Below are 20332 nucleotides of genomic sequence, written 5' to 3' on the forward strand. Positions count from 1 at the left end.
TTCCCACACCTTTTTGAGAGGGCATCTACAGTTGTGAATTATTTAGACTTAGAACCCATAACAATGCCAAGAGTTCGACAACCACCCAAGCGCTATAGTGGAGAATCAAGTGGTTTCAGTCCTAAAACTCCTATGGAATACTACAGAGTTGAGTTTTATAAGGTACTTGACACCATTCACACGCAGTTCACTGAACGTTTCCAGCAGGGTGGTCTTCTTACCCTAGAAAAGCTGGAGAACACCTTGCTTTCTGGAAAGATTGATCCGGTGGTTCATGACTACCCAGAAATGAATGCCCAGCTGCTGGAAATCCAGCTACCTATGTTCAAACATAATTACATGTACAGTTCCTGTGGAGAGGCTACAAACATTCTCAAAGATTTGCCAGTAGAGGTGCGAGGCTTATTTACTGAAGTTGAAACTCTGATCAGATTACTCCTTGTGGTACCAGTCTCGTCCTCTGAGGCAGAGAGGAGCTTTAGTGCTCTTAGACGATTAAAGACTTGGTTACGCACAACTATGACACAGCAGAGGCTGAACCATGTTGCAGTGTGTCACATCCATCAGGACAAATTGGACCTCTTAACTAAGAAGTCAGTGTGTGCACAGTTCATTTCTTTTACACTGAGACGTAAACAGGTGTTTGGTGCTTTTATCTGAAGGGTATGTGTGTTAAGTTGCAGCCTAATATGTTGTAACATACCTTAAAATGTGATTTACAGATAGGCCTTCTTTTGTATTTACATGCTTTTGTTTAGATTTTGTTAGTGGATGGTGAGTTATGGTGATGCCCACTAATATGTGAAATCTGTTCAGAATAAAGGTGCAAGCTGCACTCCAGTGTGCCACCCTGTATTGTGTAATGTATTGAGAGTTGAATTGTGCATAATACATTTGCTGCATGTAGGTGCCAATACAGTAATGCAATTGATTAATCTTAAAAAAAAAAAAAAAACAATTAAGTGGAAGCTGCCACTGCTGGCTAGTGCTTAAACACTTAATTTAACTACTGTGTCATTATGGCATAAATAGTCAAGTGAACAGCTGCATTTACGTTAAGTAGCCTAAATCAGTAAAAGTATCACAATGTTTTTCTAATACAGGAACGGCAAATTAGCATTTTACCTTTTACACAAGAAAATTATTCAATAAATAAATTAATAAATATGCCGCAAGTTTAACCCCCCCAATGACCCAAAGTTACGCCCTTGCATGGGAGGCATAGCGTCCCTGTGTGGGGGAGTGGTCGAGTTTCCGCGTTCTGTCAGTGTTGGCCAGGGAAGGACGAGCTTTCAACGGCAGCCAGGTTTGACAGAACAGAATTTATACACACACACACAAATATCTAACTGTATATTGTGTCGACCGCTTTGATAGAACATTCCATTACCTGTTTATTTGGGGTCAAAGAAGATGGTAATAGTTGAAACATCCTAAGCTCATCTCTTTAATTGTGTGCTGGATATTGAAGTGCTAGTTAAAAATGTTAGTATAAACAAACAAAAACTTTAAAACAACAAGAAACCATCATATTCATGTTGTAAATATTGTATAATTACATGTTGAATCATATGCACATTTTGAAAATGATTTCCATAATATTTTCTTATAGTATAAAGCTTTCTGGATCACCCACCACAAAGTTTACTAAAATTAGCTTTCTTGAGCATTGCTATACTTGAAACCTGAATCAACAAGTATCAACATGTGGTTGTTACACACACCTTACACATTATGTTACACATTATTTGAATAATAATTTGAAATGTAGGTTTGTCAAAAGAAAAAAAGGTTCAGTCATACATTTAAAAAGTTTTCTAAGTGAAAATTATGTGAGGAAACCACTCAGCTATACATTTCTAATAAAAAATGCTGGTCATTAAAGAATAGAATAGAATATAATAAAGTAAAAGGTTTATTTAAAGAAAATAGACAACGTGCCTTGCTTTTTTGGCAAACAAAAGTATAAATGTGTTAACTTATGACCCCCGAGATAGTCTAGGGGTCTAACATTTAAAATTGACATTTAAAAAGAAATACATATAATTGGTGTGCTGTACAAAGAACTACAAGTCCAGATGAATACCGTGCACTAAGCAGATACATTTATTTATTCAAAAATGTTATATAGGTAAGAGTGAAGCAAAAACACCCATAAGGAATATAAACAGACACCTACACATTCTTTTTAAACTTGAACCTCTGAGCTGAGGGGTGGAACTAAGAAAATGGGAGAGAATGAAACGAAACTTAAACCTCCGTCTGGAGAAAAAACAAAAGATTTTCCTCTTGCCTTCTCCACTTAGTTTGACAAGTTTCATCACCAGAGCTAACCATCCACAGACTACTCTGAAATAGACTACGATGGACACCAGGTGGGTACTTTATTATTTGTTATCTTTAGATTAGTTCAAATATTTTTTCCCAAAATATTTTAGGCTATCAGATGTGATGTGCGATCAGATGTGCTCCTACAGTAGTCACATTCAAATCCAGACTCAAAACACATCTGTTTAGCTATGCATTTACTGAATGAGCACTGTGCCGCTGTTCGTCCGACTGTTTGTACTGTACTGTATTTTATTTTATTTTTCTAAACTGTTTTAATTATTCTTATTTCTTTTTATTATTTTAATTCCTTCTATGTAAAGCACTTTGAATTGCCATTGTGTATGAAATGTGCTATATAACTTGCCTTGCCTTGCCTATAATCACACAAAGTTACATCCAAAACAAAAAGGCATGTCAGAATGTAATTAAACTAAGAAAAAAAGACAGTCAACACAAATTTAATTTCTATTTTTAAGGTGAATAAGAACGTCATTACATTTAATCATTTAGCAGATGCTTTTATCCAAAGTGATTTACAAATGAGGAGAGCAATAGAAGCAATCAAGCCAACCTAGAGCAGCAATATGCAAAAGTGCTGTGATGAGTCCCAGTTAGTCTAGCACAGTACACACATAGCAAGTTTTTTTGTTGATGATGAAGTCAGACAAGGGAGGATTAAAGGAAAAGGAAAGGATTTTTTTAAAGAAGTTAAGTGCTATATATATGTAAAATAGTAAGTGTTAGTATTAATGTTATAACCCATTTGATGAAGTTTAAGGGAACAAACACAGTTGTCTAGGTGAGATGTCATCACACTGCAAAACACAGCCTAGAATGCAGAACAAGAAGTTGGTTTTGTTTACATAACTTAGGGCTATTATATTTCTTTCAAAAAGAATGCATTACAATATTGCGTAACTCTCTAAAAAAGAAACTAATGGTGGAGTTACTTGGTTACAAGTAGAATATCCTATACACACTGTCACAATGGTGATTTATAACCTTATGACTTGATTTATGACCATGATTTATGGCCATGTGTCACTCAAACTGACTGGTCAGTGGCTGTCAAATATGTTTTACAATGGTTATATCTCATCCCAGATTGGCAGATCAGTTGTTGTCAAATATGTTTTATGGCAGCTAATATCTCACCCCTTGTTCTTTATATGACATTTGAGTCAAAATTAATTGAGTCAAAATATTTGAGTCAAAACATTGAGGAATACCGTTACACTTACACCACACTGGCTATATTCATTAAAATACCATGTCTGGGCATGTTCTTTTGAGAACATTCCTATTGGTGTTGTGAAACACAGATGTTATAGAAAAACAATACCTTTTTCTTGTTGAGAAGAATAAAGAACAGGGTGTGTAATGAGACACACACAAATGCGTTGACACACAGCAAAAACTCCAGTGTTAAATGTTAAATGAACTCTCCTGGGAGTTATATGGCTCCAGACTCAAGAGTTAAAGTGTTAGAATATGATTGTTAAAATTAACACTCAAGAGTGTTAAAGTTAATGAGACAATTTAGTGATTCATTGAATGATGATTGACCATTATTGAATACACCTGATGTTAACAAGCAGAATCACCAAAGGAGAAAATCAATTTTTAAAGGGGTCATATAATGTCATTTTTGTACAAGCTAATATGATTCTATAAGGTCTAAATTAAAAGTTTGTAATATACTTTAATTAAAAATTCTCATTAGTATTGAAAGAAAACACTCATTTTACCTGGTCAAAAACAGCTCTGTTTTCAGCACACTGTTTCAGTGCATGTGTCTTTAAATGATAATGAGCTTTGCTCTCCCCGCCCCTCTGTTCTGTGCATACACAGTAACACAATAACACAATAACGCATCGTTCATTATAAACGTGGGATTATGAATTATATAGAGAACGTCGTACATAGAAAACATGCTCTAATGTGCCCTAGTGTAAAAATAGCCGCATTCATCTTGAAGCTGCTAACGATTTGCAAAGATTAATATAAAGATTAATATAAAGGTCAATAAAATGTTACACTCACTTCAGTTCTTCTGGAGGTTCAGCAGGAACACGAATAGTTGGTACTGATCCTTTTTTCAGGAGCAGCTTCTTAGCAAATAACCAGCTTTTTACTGATCCTCGTTTGTAAAGCAGTCTGGTGAAATGATTCGCGCAAACATGAAAGCATTGACGTTGATCATGGGGAATATTCCTTTCGAAAACAAACTCAGCCACTGCGTCTTCAGCTGTACGGATTTAGGAACATCAATATGATGCTGTGTTCCTTATTGCACCCAAGAACAGAACACTAGACCGACGCCATTCTACTCAGCACTCCAGCTATCAACAATGAACGTGCGTCTGCGCGTGCTATGATTGACAGCTCACTCACGAGGGCGCGAGGGCGGGTCTGTGTTGAAACACTAACTGTCAATCAACCATCGTGGGAGGGGCGTCGATATTGTGACGTCACAATATCGAACAGCTTGATTTGAGACAGGAGGAAACATATAAGAAGATTTAAAAAAAAAACACTGGATGGATTTATATCATTTTATGATGGTTGTGTACGGGCACTGCCAACACACATTTCAGTACAATCAACTTGTAAAAGTGCATGAACCATTATATGACCCCTTTAAGACACCGTTATGGTGATCAGTGTTTGCTTTAGTTGGGCTCCTGACCCTTAAACTGTTAACGTCACGTCACGTCATCTTCATTTATATAGCGCTTTTAACAATGTAGATTGTTTCAAAGCAGCTTTACAGAGATAGACATATAATGTATGGTAACAGAGATTGTTTTGGCTTTATAGCGGTCCTTTAATGAAGTTATTTTCGAGCTAAAGTTAGTTTTGATTGATTCGCTTCTGTCGCAACGATCATTTGTTATTAAATTAGGGGCCGCTAAGACGACACCATTCTCTCTACACAGACTTTAAACGCGAACCTGTGAGAAACAGCTGATGGCGTTCACATGCGCATTAAGAATTGGTTCTATAGTTATGTGCGTTTGAATATATGTGTGCAGGTTTGGAATTCCCTACAGACCAAGCCTAAACAAAGTACTGGGCTTTCCTTATAAATTTTGATACAGAATTTTATTTTATCACTTCGGGGTAGGTACGTAAAACGAATTTCCGAAAATGCTTTATCTGGAGTGGTAAAGGGATCCTCCACAGGGAGAGACTAGTTGGTACTTCAGCACTGCGTTGTCATCGGGTCCAGGCGCAGGTCCTTTGCCAGATCTGGATACGGCCTGGATCCAGCAGGCTGCTGGAAAACCTCAGGATAAATAAAAACACTTAAAATTAGCGTAGATGCCATTCTTCTTATGATGTAACGAGTACAACAGGATTTATGGGAAGTGTTCCCGGTTCTGGCTGACCTAATCTATGCAGCCTAACATTGAATTAAAGAAGTCTATAATGTGTTATGTGAATGCTAGGTCAAAGAGATGTGTCTTTAATCTGGCTTTGAACTGACAGATTGTGTCTGCTTCCCGGACAATGTTAGGAAGAGTGTTCCAAAGTTTTGGTGCTAAATAGGAAAAGGACCTACCGCCAGCAGTTGATTTTGATATTCTAGGTATTATTAACTGGCCGGAATTTTGAGATTGCAATAGACGTGAAGGACAATAATGCGTTAAGAGATCGCTCAAGTACTGCGGAGCTAAACCATTTAGTGCTTTGTAAGTAATCAGCAATATTTTAAAATTGATGCGATGTTTAATAGGGAGCCAGTGCAGTGTTGACAGAACCGGGCTAATATGGTCATACTTCCTGGTTCTGGTAAGAACTCGAGCTGCTATGTTTTGGACCAGCAGTTTGTTTATTAAGCGTGCAGGGCAACCACCCAGTAGAGCATTACAATAATCTTGCCTTGATGTCATGAACGCATGAACTAATTGTTCCGCATTTGTCAATGAGAGCATATGACGTAATTTAGATATATTTTTAAGATGGAAAAATGCAGTTTTACAGATACTAGACACGTGACTTTCAAATGAAAGATTGGTATCAAAGAGCACACCCAGGTTCCTAACCGACGACGAAGACTTGACAGAGCAGCCATCAAGTGTTAGACAGTATTCTAGATTATTACATGAGGACGTTTTTTGTCCAATAATTAGAATTTCAGAATTAGTTTTTTCAGAATTAAGTAGTAGGAAATTACTAGTCATCCAATTTTTTATATCAGCTATGCATTCCGTTAATTTTGTGAAGTGGTAAGTTTCGTTAGGTTTTGAAGAAATATACAGCTGAGTATCGTCGGCATAACAGTGAAAACTAATTCCATGTTTCCTAATGATATCTCCCAAGGGTAGCATGTACAGAGTGAACAGCAGCGTTCCTAGTACTGAGCCTTGTGGTACGCCATACTGAACTTGTGATCGATGAGACATCTCTTCATTACTGCTACAAACTGATAACGGTCAGATAATTATGATTTAAACCATGCTAATGCAGTTCCACTAATGACAACATAGTTTTCTAGTCTATTTAAAAGAATGTTGTGGTCGATAGTGTCAAATGCAGCACTAAGATCAAGTAATAGAGAGACACAACCACGATCGGATGATAAGAGCAAATCATTTGTGACTCTAACGAGAGCTGACTCTGTACTATGGTAAGGTCTAAATCCGGACTGAAAATCCTCACAGACATTATTTCATTCAAGAAAGGAACACAGTTGTGAAGATACTGCTTTTTCTAATATCTTTGACAGAAAAGGTAGATTCGAGATCGGTCTGTAATTGACTAATTCTGTAGGCTCAAGTTGTGGTTTTTTAACAAGCGGTTTAATCATAGCCAACTTTAAGGTTTTTGGTACGTATCCTAGAGACAAAGACAAATTAACATTAGATTTAGTTTGGCTGTTGTATCTGAGTTATAATTGCCAGATGAACAAAGAGAAAAGTTGATCAGGTGGTGTTGGTTATGGTTTGACATAAACATAATTTGAACTGAATCACTGAACTCATTTAGTCTAATCTCTGACATAAATGTATATTGTTGATTACAGCATAAGATCCAGAATTTTCTAAATAATCTAAAGGATTTCTTAAAAGTTGTTCTGATAAAACAAATTATTTATTTTAGGCACACACAGACATCAAGAATCAATGTATGAATCTCAACAATGGTGACAAAAAGAATATTCAATTAGGGAAAGGTAATTACTAAGACAATTCAGATTCATAATTCATTCATACCGCAATGCATGATGTGAGCCATGGATGAGTTTTGATTGATGACACCCAGAATGCACTGCAACATGCTTCATTATTGTCACTATTGTTAAGATTCACAGGCTGATAACTGATGTCAGTGTGTCTAAATAATAAAGTAATTTTGTCTTTTGATCAGAACAACTTTTAAGAATTATTTTGGATTATTTTGAAAATGCTGAAAATCATTTGCTGTAGAATTGCAGGGCTGCAGTAAATAACAACTTAAACATAACTCTCTAAATGAGCTTTGTGATCAGGTTCAATTATGAATATGTCAAAACATAACCAACACCACCTGATCAACAATTCTCTTTGTTCATCTGACAGATACAACAGCCAAACAAAACCTAATGTTAACAGCTTAAGGGTCAAGAGACCAACTAAAGCAAACACTGATCACCATAACGGTGTCTTAAAGATTTTCTCCTTCAGTGATTCTGCTTGTTAACATCAGGTGTCTTCAATATTGGTCAATCATCACTTAATGAATCATATTATGAGCCCATTAACTTTAACACTCTTGTCTTGAGTGTTAATTTAACACTCATATTTTAACACTTTAACACTCTTGAGTCTGGAGCCATATAAACTCCCAGGAGAGTTTTTGCTGTGCACACACATTCTCAAAAGAACATGCCCAGACATGTTATTTTACTGAATATAACCAGTTTAATGTAAGGGTAATGGTATTCCTGAATATCAGGAGAACTGGATATCTGGATATCTGAACTGAATATCTCAGGAGAACACAACCACATTAAATTGCAGACAAGACAGGACAAAGGATTGAAGCAAAACACTAACCAATGTTAGAAAAACTGAAATGGACTTCGAAGACCTAAAAAATGAAGTTTATTACAGTATAGTAGTGGCAAAGTACACAAAGAACCTTGGGTTCAACAAAGTCAAGAACAAAGAATAATCTCTGCTCCAACATTTTATACTGTATTACATTTGTCTTCCCTCTCAGCATGTAAATGGATCTCTGTCTTAAATGTAAATTGAGGATAACAATGAAAGTGATAGCCTTCCATTCCCACATCTTCCCACATCAAACTGGTTAATAATAAGTGCAATAATGTGTAATGACAGGAAGTTAGTTGTAGTTCTTGTGTTTCTCTTTTTTCTGTTCTTGTTGTTTCTCTTTCCTACAATGATTCTGCTTAGTGTTGTCAAAAGACCCGGTACTTCGGTACCAAGTCGGTACTAAAAAAACGTAAACGTCACGGTACCAAGTTTTCTTAAGTACCGGTGGTACCGAGGACCCGTTCAAACCCGGTTCCTTGATGCATGCATGCACGCATGCACTGAGCGCGTGCTGTTGCGGGTCCTCTTTATTAAAGCGCTGAGACACACACACACGCGCATTGCGCGTGGCAAGCGCGCTCATAATGTAAAGCCGCGTTTCCACCGAAATTACCCGGAAAAATTTGTCCCAGGAACTTTTTTTGCCCCAGACCAGTTGCTTTCTGCGTTTACACCGCGGTCTAAAGTACAGGGAAGGTAAACTGCGCGCAACTGCTCCTCCCAGTCTGCGACGGACAGTAATCAGTTTTGAGCGCCACATTTATAATAAGTATGGAGGAGATTCAAACTGTGCTGCAGTTATGTATTGGTTTACTAACGAGGTAATTAACAAAACAAAATAGACGAGCACTGATACTAAAGCGTGTTCAGAAAACTCGTATGCGTATAAAATTAGACAACGTATGTTATCAGTTATTGTGAGATGCCTGGGACGAACGCGCAAAAATTTCCTCTTTCGCAAATACGCTTAAAAAAAGCCTGAACCCTGTCTATCAATCATAAATAGTGACAGTCTTGTAAATAGTGGTTTGTTACTAACCTCAAAGCGCTATTTCAATCCTGTTATATTAAATTTATAACATGGTTTGGAGTGCCTTGCAATAGATGACAATGTGTAAACATAATGACTTAATAATAAAAGCTGTGGCAGAAAAGAGACGAGCACTGATAAAGCGTGTTCAGTAAGCTCGTAATGCTAACGTTAGATATAAAATTTGTATGTTATCAGCTATTGCGGACATTTGACCGTGAGATGGCTGGGACGAACGCACAGAAAGTTTCCTCTTCCACAAAATAAAGCCTGAAACTCGTCGCCAGTCCACCAGTTTTTTTAAATTAAATTCCATATTTGCAGACAGACAACTCTTACTGCATGAAGCCACGACACGAACCGCAATAGATTTTTTTTAAAAAGGGAGGTTAAAAATAAATAAAATACTGCGTGGAGTCATCCAACCAAAATGCAGCGTGAACACAACCAATCAGCTTGTGCAGCGCACAAGTCCCACCCCTGAAAGTTCCTGAACTTTGAAAAAGTACTACCTCGTGAGCTATGAAGGACTAAAAATGACAGAACGAAAAATAAATAAATAAATAAATAAAAGTAGAAATAAATAAATAAATGCAGAAATAATAGTGAAAATAAATACATTTTGGTAATATAAACGGCTATTTCTGTATTTTTACATGTATTTATTTATTTATTTATGCATTTCTATATGTATTTATTTATGTATTTATACATTTATTTATATATTTATGTATTTATATATTTATTTATTTATATATTTATATATGTATTTATTTATACATTTATTTATTCCTACATTTATTTATTTCTGTATTTCCACATTTCTACATTTATTTATTTCTGTATTTCCACATTTCTACATTTATTTATTTCTGTATTTCCACATTTCTACATTTATTTTTCCCTGCGCATGTATGCTAATTGACCAATGGCTAAGCCACGCCCCCAAACGCGATGAGCCAATCACAGTACGCATAGCTAACCCAATACACTCGGACATTCTCTGCTTGCTTCCTCGTCCATTGCAATGCATTGCGGTTATCGGTTTTCATTCGTTTTTGTTTTTTCTTGTCATTTTGGCTTTAAACAGCGTGTGTGTGTGATTTTGGTTGGGTGACAGTTGTAGGTTACAGTTTGACAAGAGTTTACAGTTTGACAAAAGCACAATGTTGTGTTTTACACAAATATAAGTAGGCTAAACACTTTGCAGTTTTAATTATGTCCTGTATGAACAAAATGGAGTATGTTTTTATGTTTCCACTGTTCGATCGCGCCCGCTCTCTGACACACACACACACACACACAAACACACACACACATTCCAGCAATGCAATCTTGACATCGCAGCCTGTTCATTATTCTGCGCTCACACCAAACGCGAATAGAGCGTCAAATTCGCGCGTATCCGCGTCTATTTCGACGCTTGAACATTTTGAATCCAAAGCGAATAGGACACGCGTATAAAGCGAGCGTTTGAAGCGAAATAGCACCAAACTATAACGTTTACACTGTGAACTGTAAATCTTTGTTCTGGAGCTAAAGCTTATCGACCTTCTCAACTATAAAATTATTAATATAACCCTCCAATGCATATTTAAGGCCCTTTTGGTGACATCGAGATGATATATAATCTTTCTGTCTCCAAAAAATCATCAATTGACTCCTGTGAAATGTCTCCTACTGTGACAGCTGCCAAAGCGCCTGTTACCGAATGTTGACTGTTTGTCCGAGTGAGTGGAGGGGGCGTGGTTAGCCATTGGTCAATTAGCATACATGCGCAGGGAAAAATAAATGTAGAAATGTGGAAATACAGAAATAAATAAATGTAGAAATGTGGAAATACAGAAATAAATAAATGTAGAAATGTGGAAATACAGAAATAAATAAATGTAGGAATAAATAAATGTATAAATAAATACATATATAAATATATAAATAAATAAATATATAAATACATAAATATATAAATAAATGTATAAATACATAAATAAATACATATAAAAATGCATAAATAAATAAATAAATACATGTAAAAATACAGAAATAGCCATTTATAATACCAAAATGTATTTATTTTCACTATTATTTCTGCATTTATTTATTTATTTCTACTTTTATTAATTTATTTATTTATTTTTCGTTCTGTCATTTTTAGTCCTTCATAGTGAGCAGGGACTATCGGAGGGGGAAATATTTACCCGGAACTTCATTTAGACCCTGGTTCCTGCGGTGTAAACACATCGAGTACCAGCCCAAAGTTCCTAGTTCCTGGGGAAAGTTCCTGCGGTGGAAACGCGGCTTAAGAGACGCCGGTGCGACCACAACATTGCCCAACATCAAATGGAAAACGTAATGCAAGCGGAACGAAACTGCTCGTTATTGTGTGGTTGAAGGACCGTTTATCAGTTTGGACCAGTGCAGCGTGAGCCGATCGTGATCATGCGACACTGTTACTACACAGCGCTAATAAGAGATCCAGTAAAGAAAGCATTTGAATTCGCCACAGAAGTAATAACATCGCTGCGAGATCTAGTGAGAAACATTCACATTTCTCCGTTATTAACGGATCAAACAGCGCTGATGTAGGAACCAGGAAGAAACATTGTGCCATGAATGAACTATCAGTGTCCACAGATCTGCAACATTCACCATGGATTTACTGTAGTAACACTAACTGCAACCATGGAAGTTTGGCAGGAATAGTAGGCATAATGCCTTCAAGTAACATTACGTCAGTTTTATTTTGACATTATGAATACAATTGATGCCCTCAAATGTTAATCTGAACTAAAATAAACCTTTGTTTATAACTACTACAATATTACATTTCATTTTTTCCAAGGAGCTGTTTTGTTTTATATGCTCCTAAGAAGAGTCAATTATAGCTCTAGAATTGCTCAAAGTAAAAAAAATCATACTTTATGATTTTAGTTTTAATAAAATTAAATCAAGGAAATTTCCCTGGCATTTCTTTCTTTTTGCTGTATCAAAAACGTACCGAACCGAACCGTGACACAAGTGTATCATATATATCGGACCAAACCGTGAATTTTGTGAACCATTACACCCCTAGTAATCATGTAAATTTCCTGCACCTGTCATAGACGTCCAAATGACGTCCAAAAAATTACCCAGTTCAAAGGTCCAATGTTGAACGTCAATATGACGTCCAAGTTGGGTCATGGTTGGACGTCCAAATAGTGGACCTAGTTTGGACATCGAATAGATGTCCAGAATTGGTCATGGACCGACGGACCCAATATAGACATGATCTGCACGTCTATCCGACGTCCAATGTTTAGTGGGTAGTTCCATATAAGTTCATGGATAATTTGTTGTTTTGTCGTTAGTGAAAATCAATATTGACCTTGTATTTGAAAAAGGATCCTCATACTGTATAAAAACAATACTAATTTAGACTAAGTTCATTCGCATTCGGAGATTGACTATTTTTGAAATGGTGCGAACTGCGCTCTCCATGATGACGAGGAAGTATCAGCAAATAACTTATTGATTTCTAGCCCTTTGGTACCGAAATTGGTACCGAGAACCGTGGATTTTCACTGGTATTGGTACCGAATACTGACATTTTGGTACCGTGACAACACTAATTCTGCTTATTAACATCAGGTGTCACGACTAATGGTCAATCATCACAAATGAATCACTTAATTATCTCATTAACTTCAACAATGCTTCAGTGTTAATTTTAGTGATGGGAAACCAAGGCTTTCTGAAGCATTTGAGGCTTTCATCAAATTGTGCCAAAAACAGTTCATTACTCAAAGCTTTTAACACAATACACATTAGCGATATCTGGTGGTCAGACTTGTTTTCTCCACTATATCTAACAAATCACAGCAGAGAAGAAAAAGCATGTGTCCAAACAAAGCTTCGGAAGTCCGTGACATAAGAGTGGAATCAACCTGGGATCAATACAGTTCCATCTAATCTCATCTAAATTAATTTGTGGCAATGAGACCACAACTCGTATCATAGCCTGGTCAATGGATTCCCATATTGATCAATAATATAAAATATACAAGTAGCCATGTGATCATAATTATAGTAATTTACGATAAGTTGAAAAGATATTTTGGGTGTTCTGTTTTTTATATAATTTATGTTATAGGAAAGAATGTGTTAAATCATTTAAATAAATAATGCCTCATCGATAATCATTTCCATTTTTATGCATCAGGTGAGGTCGCGAAGCACCAATTTTTTCAAACCAGCTGTCCCGAGTCCGACTTTCCGATACTGAATGACGTTCGATGCTTCAAACGTCATCATTCTTGTGGTATTGTCATTTCGATACAAGCATCGTTACAGTTTGTGATACAATAGTGCTTTAAAAACTGCGTCGGAGCATTAGAGCCCCAGTATCAACCGTCCCATCACTAATTTTATCACCCTGTATTGTGGACACATGTACACAGAGGAGTGTTAATTTAACACTGCGGATTTTGTTATGTTGATCTTAAAATAATCTTGACGAATAGCTCTTTTGATTGGTAGGAAGGAAACGTTTCTCTGAAATCTGCTTAACCTGCTCAGAATAACCTACTAAGCAGTTAAAGCTAATGATTACATTGTTTTGAAATGCATTATTCACATATTTATTCAGATAGGAAATATCATTGTTATCTATTTTTATTCTATAACGCAGGGAACAATTACAGGAGCTCCTGTCGGAGTATGTAGTGGACACACTCAACTACATTCAGACAGTGAGGGACTTCTGTGACAAACAACAAATATGGACCCGTGAGAGAGAGAAAGAGCTGGATATGATGAGAGACATCAAGGACCAAGTCAGTCATAAGTTTAAGTATCTAAAGCGTTTAAATAATAAAGCCAAGGCATTGGGGGAGTGCCTGAAGAATACTGTAAAACCTGGGTCCATAAATAAGAAGCTGGAGAAGGAACTGGGAGCTGTCCTGGAGAACACACTTCAGGGGCTGGAGGAACTTGACGTCTTCCTGGATGCAGTGGAGAATCTCGCAGTCACCTCACCGTTTGTCTTCACTGGACAGAGCTTTTTGCCTGAGAACGAGAGTCCTAAAAGTGTGCGATCAGTCATCACAGCTGCAAGAAAGTCCTCTCCTCTCCTCATCCACTTTAAACGAGATGCAAAAACCTTCTTCCTTCCTTCACTTAGTAATTTGGACGTCCTGTCCTTTCAATTAGAAAAATACATACGAATCACAAAACTGATTTGTGAGAGAATGGAGAAAAAGTTAGTACTGACATTCATGCAATGTTCATTTTAAAAGGATAGTATTTTGATTATATACACGTTAATACACTGATTATCAAAATAATCTCAGTGGTGTTTACTAAATCAACTAAATCAAAGGCTTAATTCCATAATTAGATCAATAATTTAAAAAAAAATCTACATTTATTTTTTTCCCTCAGATCCGAGAGTGATTTGGGGTCTGAAGATACTCATAGGTAAGTATTATAAATATTAGGGTAAGATCTGGGTTAATTTAAAGCTGCAGTCCGTAGCTTTTTTGGGTTAAAAATGATCAAAAATAAATTTTTGAGCAAGTACATAACCAGCCAGTGTTCAAAACTGCGTGCCTTAGCTCTATTCAAAACGGTAAGCTTGTAATAATGTATTTAATTCCAGTGGTACTGGTGGATTTCCGCGGGAAATTCAAGCATGTATTTGTGTCATTACAACACATCTGTACACATAAAGAAGGAGTCTCGGCTAGTAGGCTATGAGTGTGAGGATGTTGGTGGCCTTTTCTCACAGCACTTGATATGATTTAACTTATCAATTTGATGGCGGATCCAGAAAGGTTCAAACGACAATCACCAGTGACAACTGGAGATTCACGAACAAACGCGAAAGACTTCGGACAGAGAAAAAAAGAGAGACTGCAACCGGCCCATGCGAAAACAAGGATAAATATCAGAAGGGCATTAAATGTAGTCACGCAATGCTGATGTTGTTAACATTAACAATTTGAGGACAAAGCATAGTTTGCACGGTTTGACGTGATATGATAAGCAATCGTTAGATTAAATCAGCACGATTTACAGCAATGCTTTTTTCCCTTAGTTGATCAGAACAAAAGTGGATGTTACTTACTTGTTCAGACGACATTTCCCAGTGAAAATTCTTATGTTGGTCTTACTTCCAAAAAGTTGAATCTGTGATTGCGAATGACAGTATCCACACCAGCGCGGTGACTGACAGCCGCACATTCTCCTCAAAACATTGTATTCATCCACGCTGTGCCATGCCGAGCCACAACCCACGTAAAGTTGTTAATTCCGCGAATAACTGCGATTGCAGATTTCGAACAGAGATGGCGACAAAGAGGGAAAACTACGGACTGCAGCTTTAACATCTTCATTATTCATAATAACCAAAAGGCCAAACTGAGTGGAAACATTTTTCAACCTGGATTTTATTTGCTTTTATGATCATCTCTAAAATATAGACCTGTATTAAAATATAGGCAAGTCTTTCTTAATCCTGCTGAAACTCTCTACAGACGTAAGAAGGCTCAGCCTGTAGTGAAGATCAGCTTGAACTTCAGTGAGGACTCCATGCAAAAAATGCTTCATCATTTGAAGCTGTTATGCAAAATAAGGTGAGACCTATATTTATGATCTGATGTTTTCTTCACATTCAGGTGCATCTTGAAAGATGTTTTTAATTGTAAATTATATATTTCTATTATTGTCTAGGATGGACCAGCACACAAAGCCTACTTTAATTTTTCAGGAATACACTCTGCACTTCATTGATTCATTCAGTCAGCGTCACTCTAGAATGGAGAAGTTCCTGTCAGATCTGGAAGAGAGTGCAGTTCAGCTGGACAAGATGAAGAAGGGAGCCAGTATCTCCGCTGTGGCTGGCAGTTCGGTTGGGATAGTAGGGGGTGTTTTGTCCATTGTGGGTCTTGCTCTGGCCCCCGTCACTGCAGGAGCGTCACTGGGTCTCACTATAGCAGGTGTCAGTCTGGGGGTTACCAGTGGGGCAAATAGTTTGGTCACAGGCGTCACTGAAGTAGTAGTCAACCAAAGGCATAGTAGAAAAAGCCAGAATATTTTCCATCAATACATGGAGGATGTGGAGAAGATTATAAACTGTCTGGAGCATGCCAGTAGACGGGATCATGTAAAGGGGCCTGCTGGGTTTAGTTTCATTACAGCTGGGAAACTGGGACTGTGTTCTGGAGCATTGGGCAGAGGTATTGAATCTATGGTAGATGGAGCTTCAGCTGTTAAAACTGAGGAGGGGATTGCAACAAAGTCTACTAGAGCTGGATTAAAGTCTGCTAAAGCTGGATTAAAGTCTGCTGGGTTTAGTTTCACTGCTACGAAACAGGCAATTAGTGAAGCACGTAGGGTTGCATCATTGGCCAAAGGTGTTGATGCTCTGGTAGATGGAGCTTCTGCTGTTAAAATACTCCAGACTGAGGAGGTGTTTGTGACTGCAACCAAGGCTGGGCTCCAGGGGACACGAAGTTCCCGTAGCATTCCCAAACTGGCAGCAGACCTTCCTGACATTGGACAGCTGGCAAAAGGGACGCCACTAGCTCTTTCAAAGTCTGCTAGAGCTGGATTCATTGGCCTAAATGCCCTCTTTATTGGCTTCGATGTCTTATTTATTTGCAAAGAGAGTATAAGCCTGGCCGACGGGAGCAAGAGTGAGAAATCTCAGCTCATCCGCTCACGAGCAGCTCTGTTGAAATCTGAGCTGGAGGCCTGGAAGAAGATCCATGATTCCTTGTGCATAGGGATAACGAGGGTTAGGAAGAGTCGGGAAGTGTTGAATAAACCTTTTCTTCCTTAAAGAGCTTTAAAAAGTTATTTTCAGGATTGAGAAGAGCTGAGATGAGCAATAATTTAGACCTACAGTTCAACTTGCTGTCCTGGAACACTAATCAGTTTATCAACTGAACACCTTCTTTTTCAAGCTTTCTGGTTTACTAATTGATGAAATAGGAAAAGGAAAAGTTATCTATCTTACTTATGTTTTATCATTTACTTATGGTTTTATCATTTAATCATTTAGATCTTAAATAACATTTAATCAAATGTAATCATATTTTAAGAAATCATCATTATGTTGATGTGTTAATCATAACTATAATTTTGATGTGTTTACCATTATTATCATTTAAAATGTATGTTTAATACTTTATTTTTATTAATCTTTATGCCTCAAATGTAGCTGATTGACTTAGGGTGAACTTTTGTACTTGCTGTTAGATGAGGGGAAAGTCTTTAAGTTCCCGTTAGACAACAAATGCTCGAATGTCTCAGAATAAAGTAATAAACTAATGTTATATCAGCTGAAGATCTTGCAGAAGGGATTTGTGCAGCAGTTCTGACTTGTGTATTATATTAAGATGAACAACTTTCTGACACATTTGGGGTGAAGACAATCTGTACACAATCCTCTCCAGTGTGAAACCACAAAAGAAAGATATGTCTTTGTCTCTCGAGTCTGCTGGAATGAGATCGGAAAGAGGAACTAATGTGCTGATCAGCAACTGCATTAGAGGAGGGTCAGTCTTACCTTGGACTCAGCTGCTCTTTCACAGCCTTTTCAGTCTTTTCAAAGAGAGATCTCTCAAACAACTTTACTTATCTTTAGGCAAGAATATTATATTCAGAGTGTGTTAATTATATTTTACTTAGAAATATTGGAAGTGATTTTAACTGTTTATTAAGTTGGCTTGAGAAAGCCAACTTACTGAAATGCTGTTTAAACTTCTTCTTCTTCTTCTTCTTCTTCTTACTCAGAATTTTTCAACTCTAACTCCTCCTAGAGCTTTAACTCTACAAACTCGGGTCATACTTTCAGACTTTTGGTGTGCTATATCTTTTCAGACTGATTTATATTTCAGTTTTCTTAAAAATGAATATAAAAAATCATAAAAATCCCATAGACTTACATTGCAGAGTGCTCAAATTGAGCCAAGACTACGGTGGCCCATTAGTGCACAAGCCAAAAACTCAAATCTAAACTCCCTGAAGCCCTAGACTCATTTAAACTACCATTCTAAATCTATCTATCTATCTATCTATCTATACTGAAAAAAATGTCATGTTGACTTTACTTAATTTTATTATGTCAAGGGGTTGCACGAAATAAATTTATCTAAATCCAGATATATTTTTTAATTTGAGTGTACTTATATTTTATAAGTAATTTCAGATTCATTATATTCATCATTTTAGCTAAACTATTTTGAGTTGAATTTACTAAATTTAAACTAAATCAGCCTGTGAATCTCAACAATGGTGACAATTATAAAGCATGTTGCAGTGCATTCTGGCCACCAATCAAAACTCATTCATGGCTCCCATCATGCATTGCTGCATGAATAAATAATGAGCTTGTGATCTGTTTGTCACCATTGCTGAGATTCATACGCAAATTCTTGATGTCTGTGTGTGCCTATACATAAAAAGTGTGTGCCTTCCTGTTTTTTTATTTTATTGATTTGATCATATGGATTTCATTGAAAAGGCTAAAAATATTATGCTGTACGTGGACAGTGCTGCTATAATTAATAAAGTAAATCTAACTCAGAAATTGGGCTCTATATGAGTTCAATGATTCAGGTCAAATGATTGTGAAATAATGATAATGTTAAACCACAACCAACACCATCAGATCACCTTTTCTATTTGTTCATCTGGCTGTTATAACTCCAGTACAGCAGTCAAACAAAATCTAAAGTTAATGGTTTAAGGGTCAAGAGCCCAACTAAAACACACACTGATCCCCATGGTGGTAACTTAAAATTACGGTTTTAACATTATGGTTTTCTCCTTCAGTGATTCTGTTTGTTAACATCAGGTGTCTTCAATGTTGGCAATACAAAATAAAGAGTTCTTAATTCATCTTTGACGTCTGTCTGTTATTCAGATATGTTTTGTTTCAAATTTTTTAAATGGTTAACTTTTAAGGAATGAATTTGATTAATTATTACTCAATTCTAATGTGTTAAATTTAATTAATAATATTGCTTGTAATCTGCACAATTTTATTGAGTAGATATAGCATATTCATTTTACAGTGTATATAAAATTAAATTAAACTTATTTTTTTCTAATTACTTTTAATTGAATGAAATTAACTTGTTTTAAACAAGGGCAGTGAATTTGAAAATTAATAATAAAAAATAAGTAGGAAGTAAGTCTATCTAATCTTTCTTTCTTTCTACCTAATCTTTTTCTTTCTTTCTAACTAATCTATCTTTCTTTCTTTTTAACTAATCTATTCTTTTTCTTACTTTTTAACTAATCTAACTATCTTTCTTCTTTCTAACTAATCTATCTTTCTTTCTTTTTAACAAATCTATCTATCTTTTTTAACAAATCTTTCTTTCTTTCTACCTAATCTCTTTCTTTCTTTCTTTCTAACTAATCCATTTTCTTTCTTTCTTTCTTTCTTTCTTTCTTTCTTTCTTTCTTTATTTCTTTCTTTCTTTCTTTTTAACAAATCTATCTTTCTTTCTTTCTTTTTAACTAATCTGTCCTTTTTCTTTCTTTTTAACTAATCTATCTTTCTTTCTTACTAATCTCTTTCTACCTTTCTTTCTTTCATGCTTTCTTTCTAACTTATCTTTCTTTCTTTCTATATTTCTTTCTTTCACTTTCTTTCTAACTATTCTATCTTTCTTTCTTTTTAACAAATCTATATTTCTTTCTTTCTTTCTTTTTAACTAATCTATCCTTTTTCTTTCTTTTTAACTAATCTATCTTTCTGACTAATCTATCTTTCTTCTTTCTAACTAATCTATCTTTCTTTCTTTTTAACAAATCTATCTTTCTTTCTAACTAATCTATCTTTCTACCTTTCTTTCTTTCTTGCTTTCTTTCTAACTTATCTTTCTTTCTCATTCTTTCTATATATCTTTCTTTCACTTTCTTTCTTTCTTTT

General features: G+C 36.1%; 1 protein-coding gene across 2 annotated transcripts; it reads left to right on the forward strand.

Annotated features, from left to right (window-relative positions):
* The first annotated feature begins 2232 nt into the window (after positions 1–2232).
* On the forward strand, positions 2233–19289 carry LOC311092054 (uncharacterized protein). 2 transcript variants are annotated; one of them, XM_084128328.1, is made up of 5 exons: positions 2233–2375; positions 14075–14644; positions 14827–14862; positions 15921–16019; positions 16117–19289. In XM_084128328.1, exons 1-5 carry the CDS (start codon positions 2365–2367, stop codon positions 17225–17227), a joined length of 1827 nt encoding a protein of 608 aa, XP_083984454.1. In that variant the 5' UTR covers positions 2233–2364; the 3' UTR covers positions 17228–19289. The 2 variants fall into 2 exon arrangements, with proteins under 2 accessions (XP_083984454.1, XP_083984453.1); XM_084128327.1 differs by lacking the exon at positions 2233–2375 and adding an exon at positions 13532–13705 and having other exon boundaries at positions 16117–19283.
* Positions 19290–20332: the final 1043 nt, after the last annotated feature.

This window comes from Abramis brama (assembly GCF_963993115.1).
Source record: "Abramis brama genome assembly, chromosome: 1".
NCBI classification, from domain to species: domain Eukaryota; kingdom Metazoa; phylum Chordata; class Actinopteri; order Cypriniformes; family Leuciscidae; genus Abramis; species Abramis brama.

What these genes read in the sequence shown, in the direction of transcription:
- LOC311092054 (XM_084128327.1), top strand. Translation starts at nt 13,680, where the DNA reads ATGCTTCAAACGTCATCATTCTTGTG. An exon ending in CAAACGTCATCATTCTTGTG is followed by an intron (nt 13,706 to 14,074) that starts GTATTGTCATTT and finishes TCTATAACGCAG; the next exon opens with GGAACAATTACAGGAGCTCC. An exon ending in GGGTCTGAAGATACTCATAG is followed by an intron (nt 14,863 to 15,920) that starts GTAAGTATTATA and finishes AACTCTCTACAG; the next exon opens with ACGTAAGAAGGCTCAGCCTG.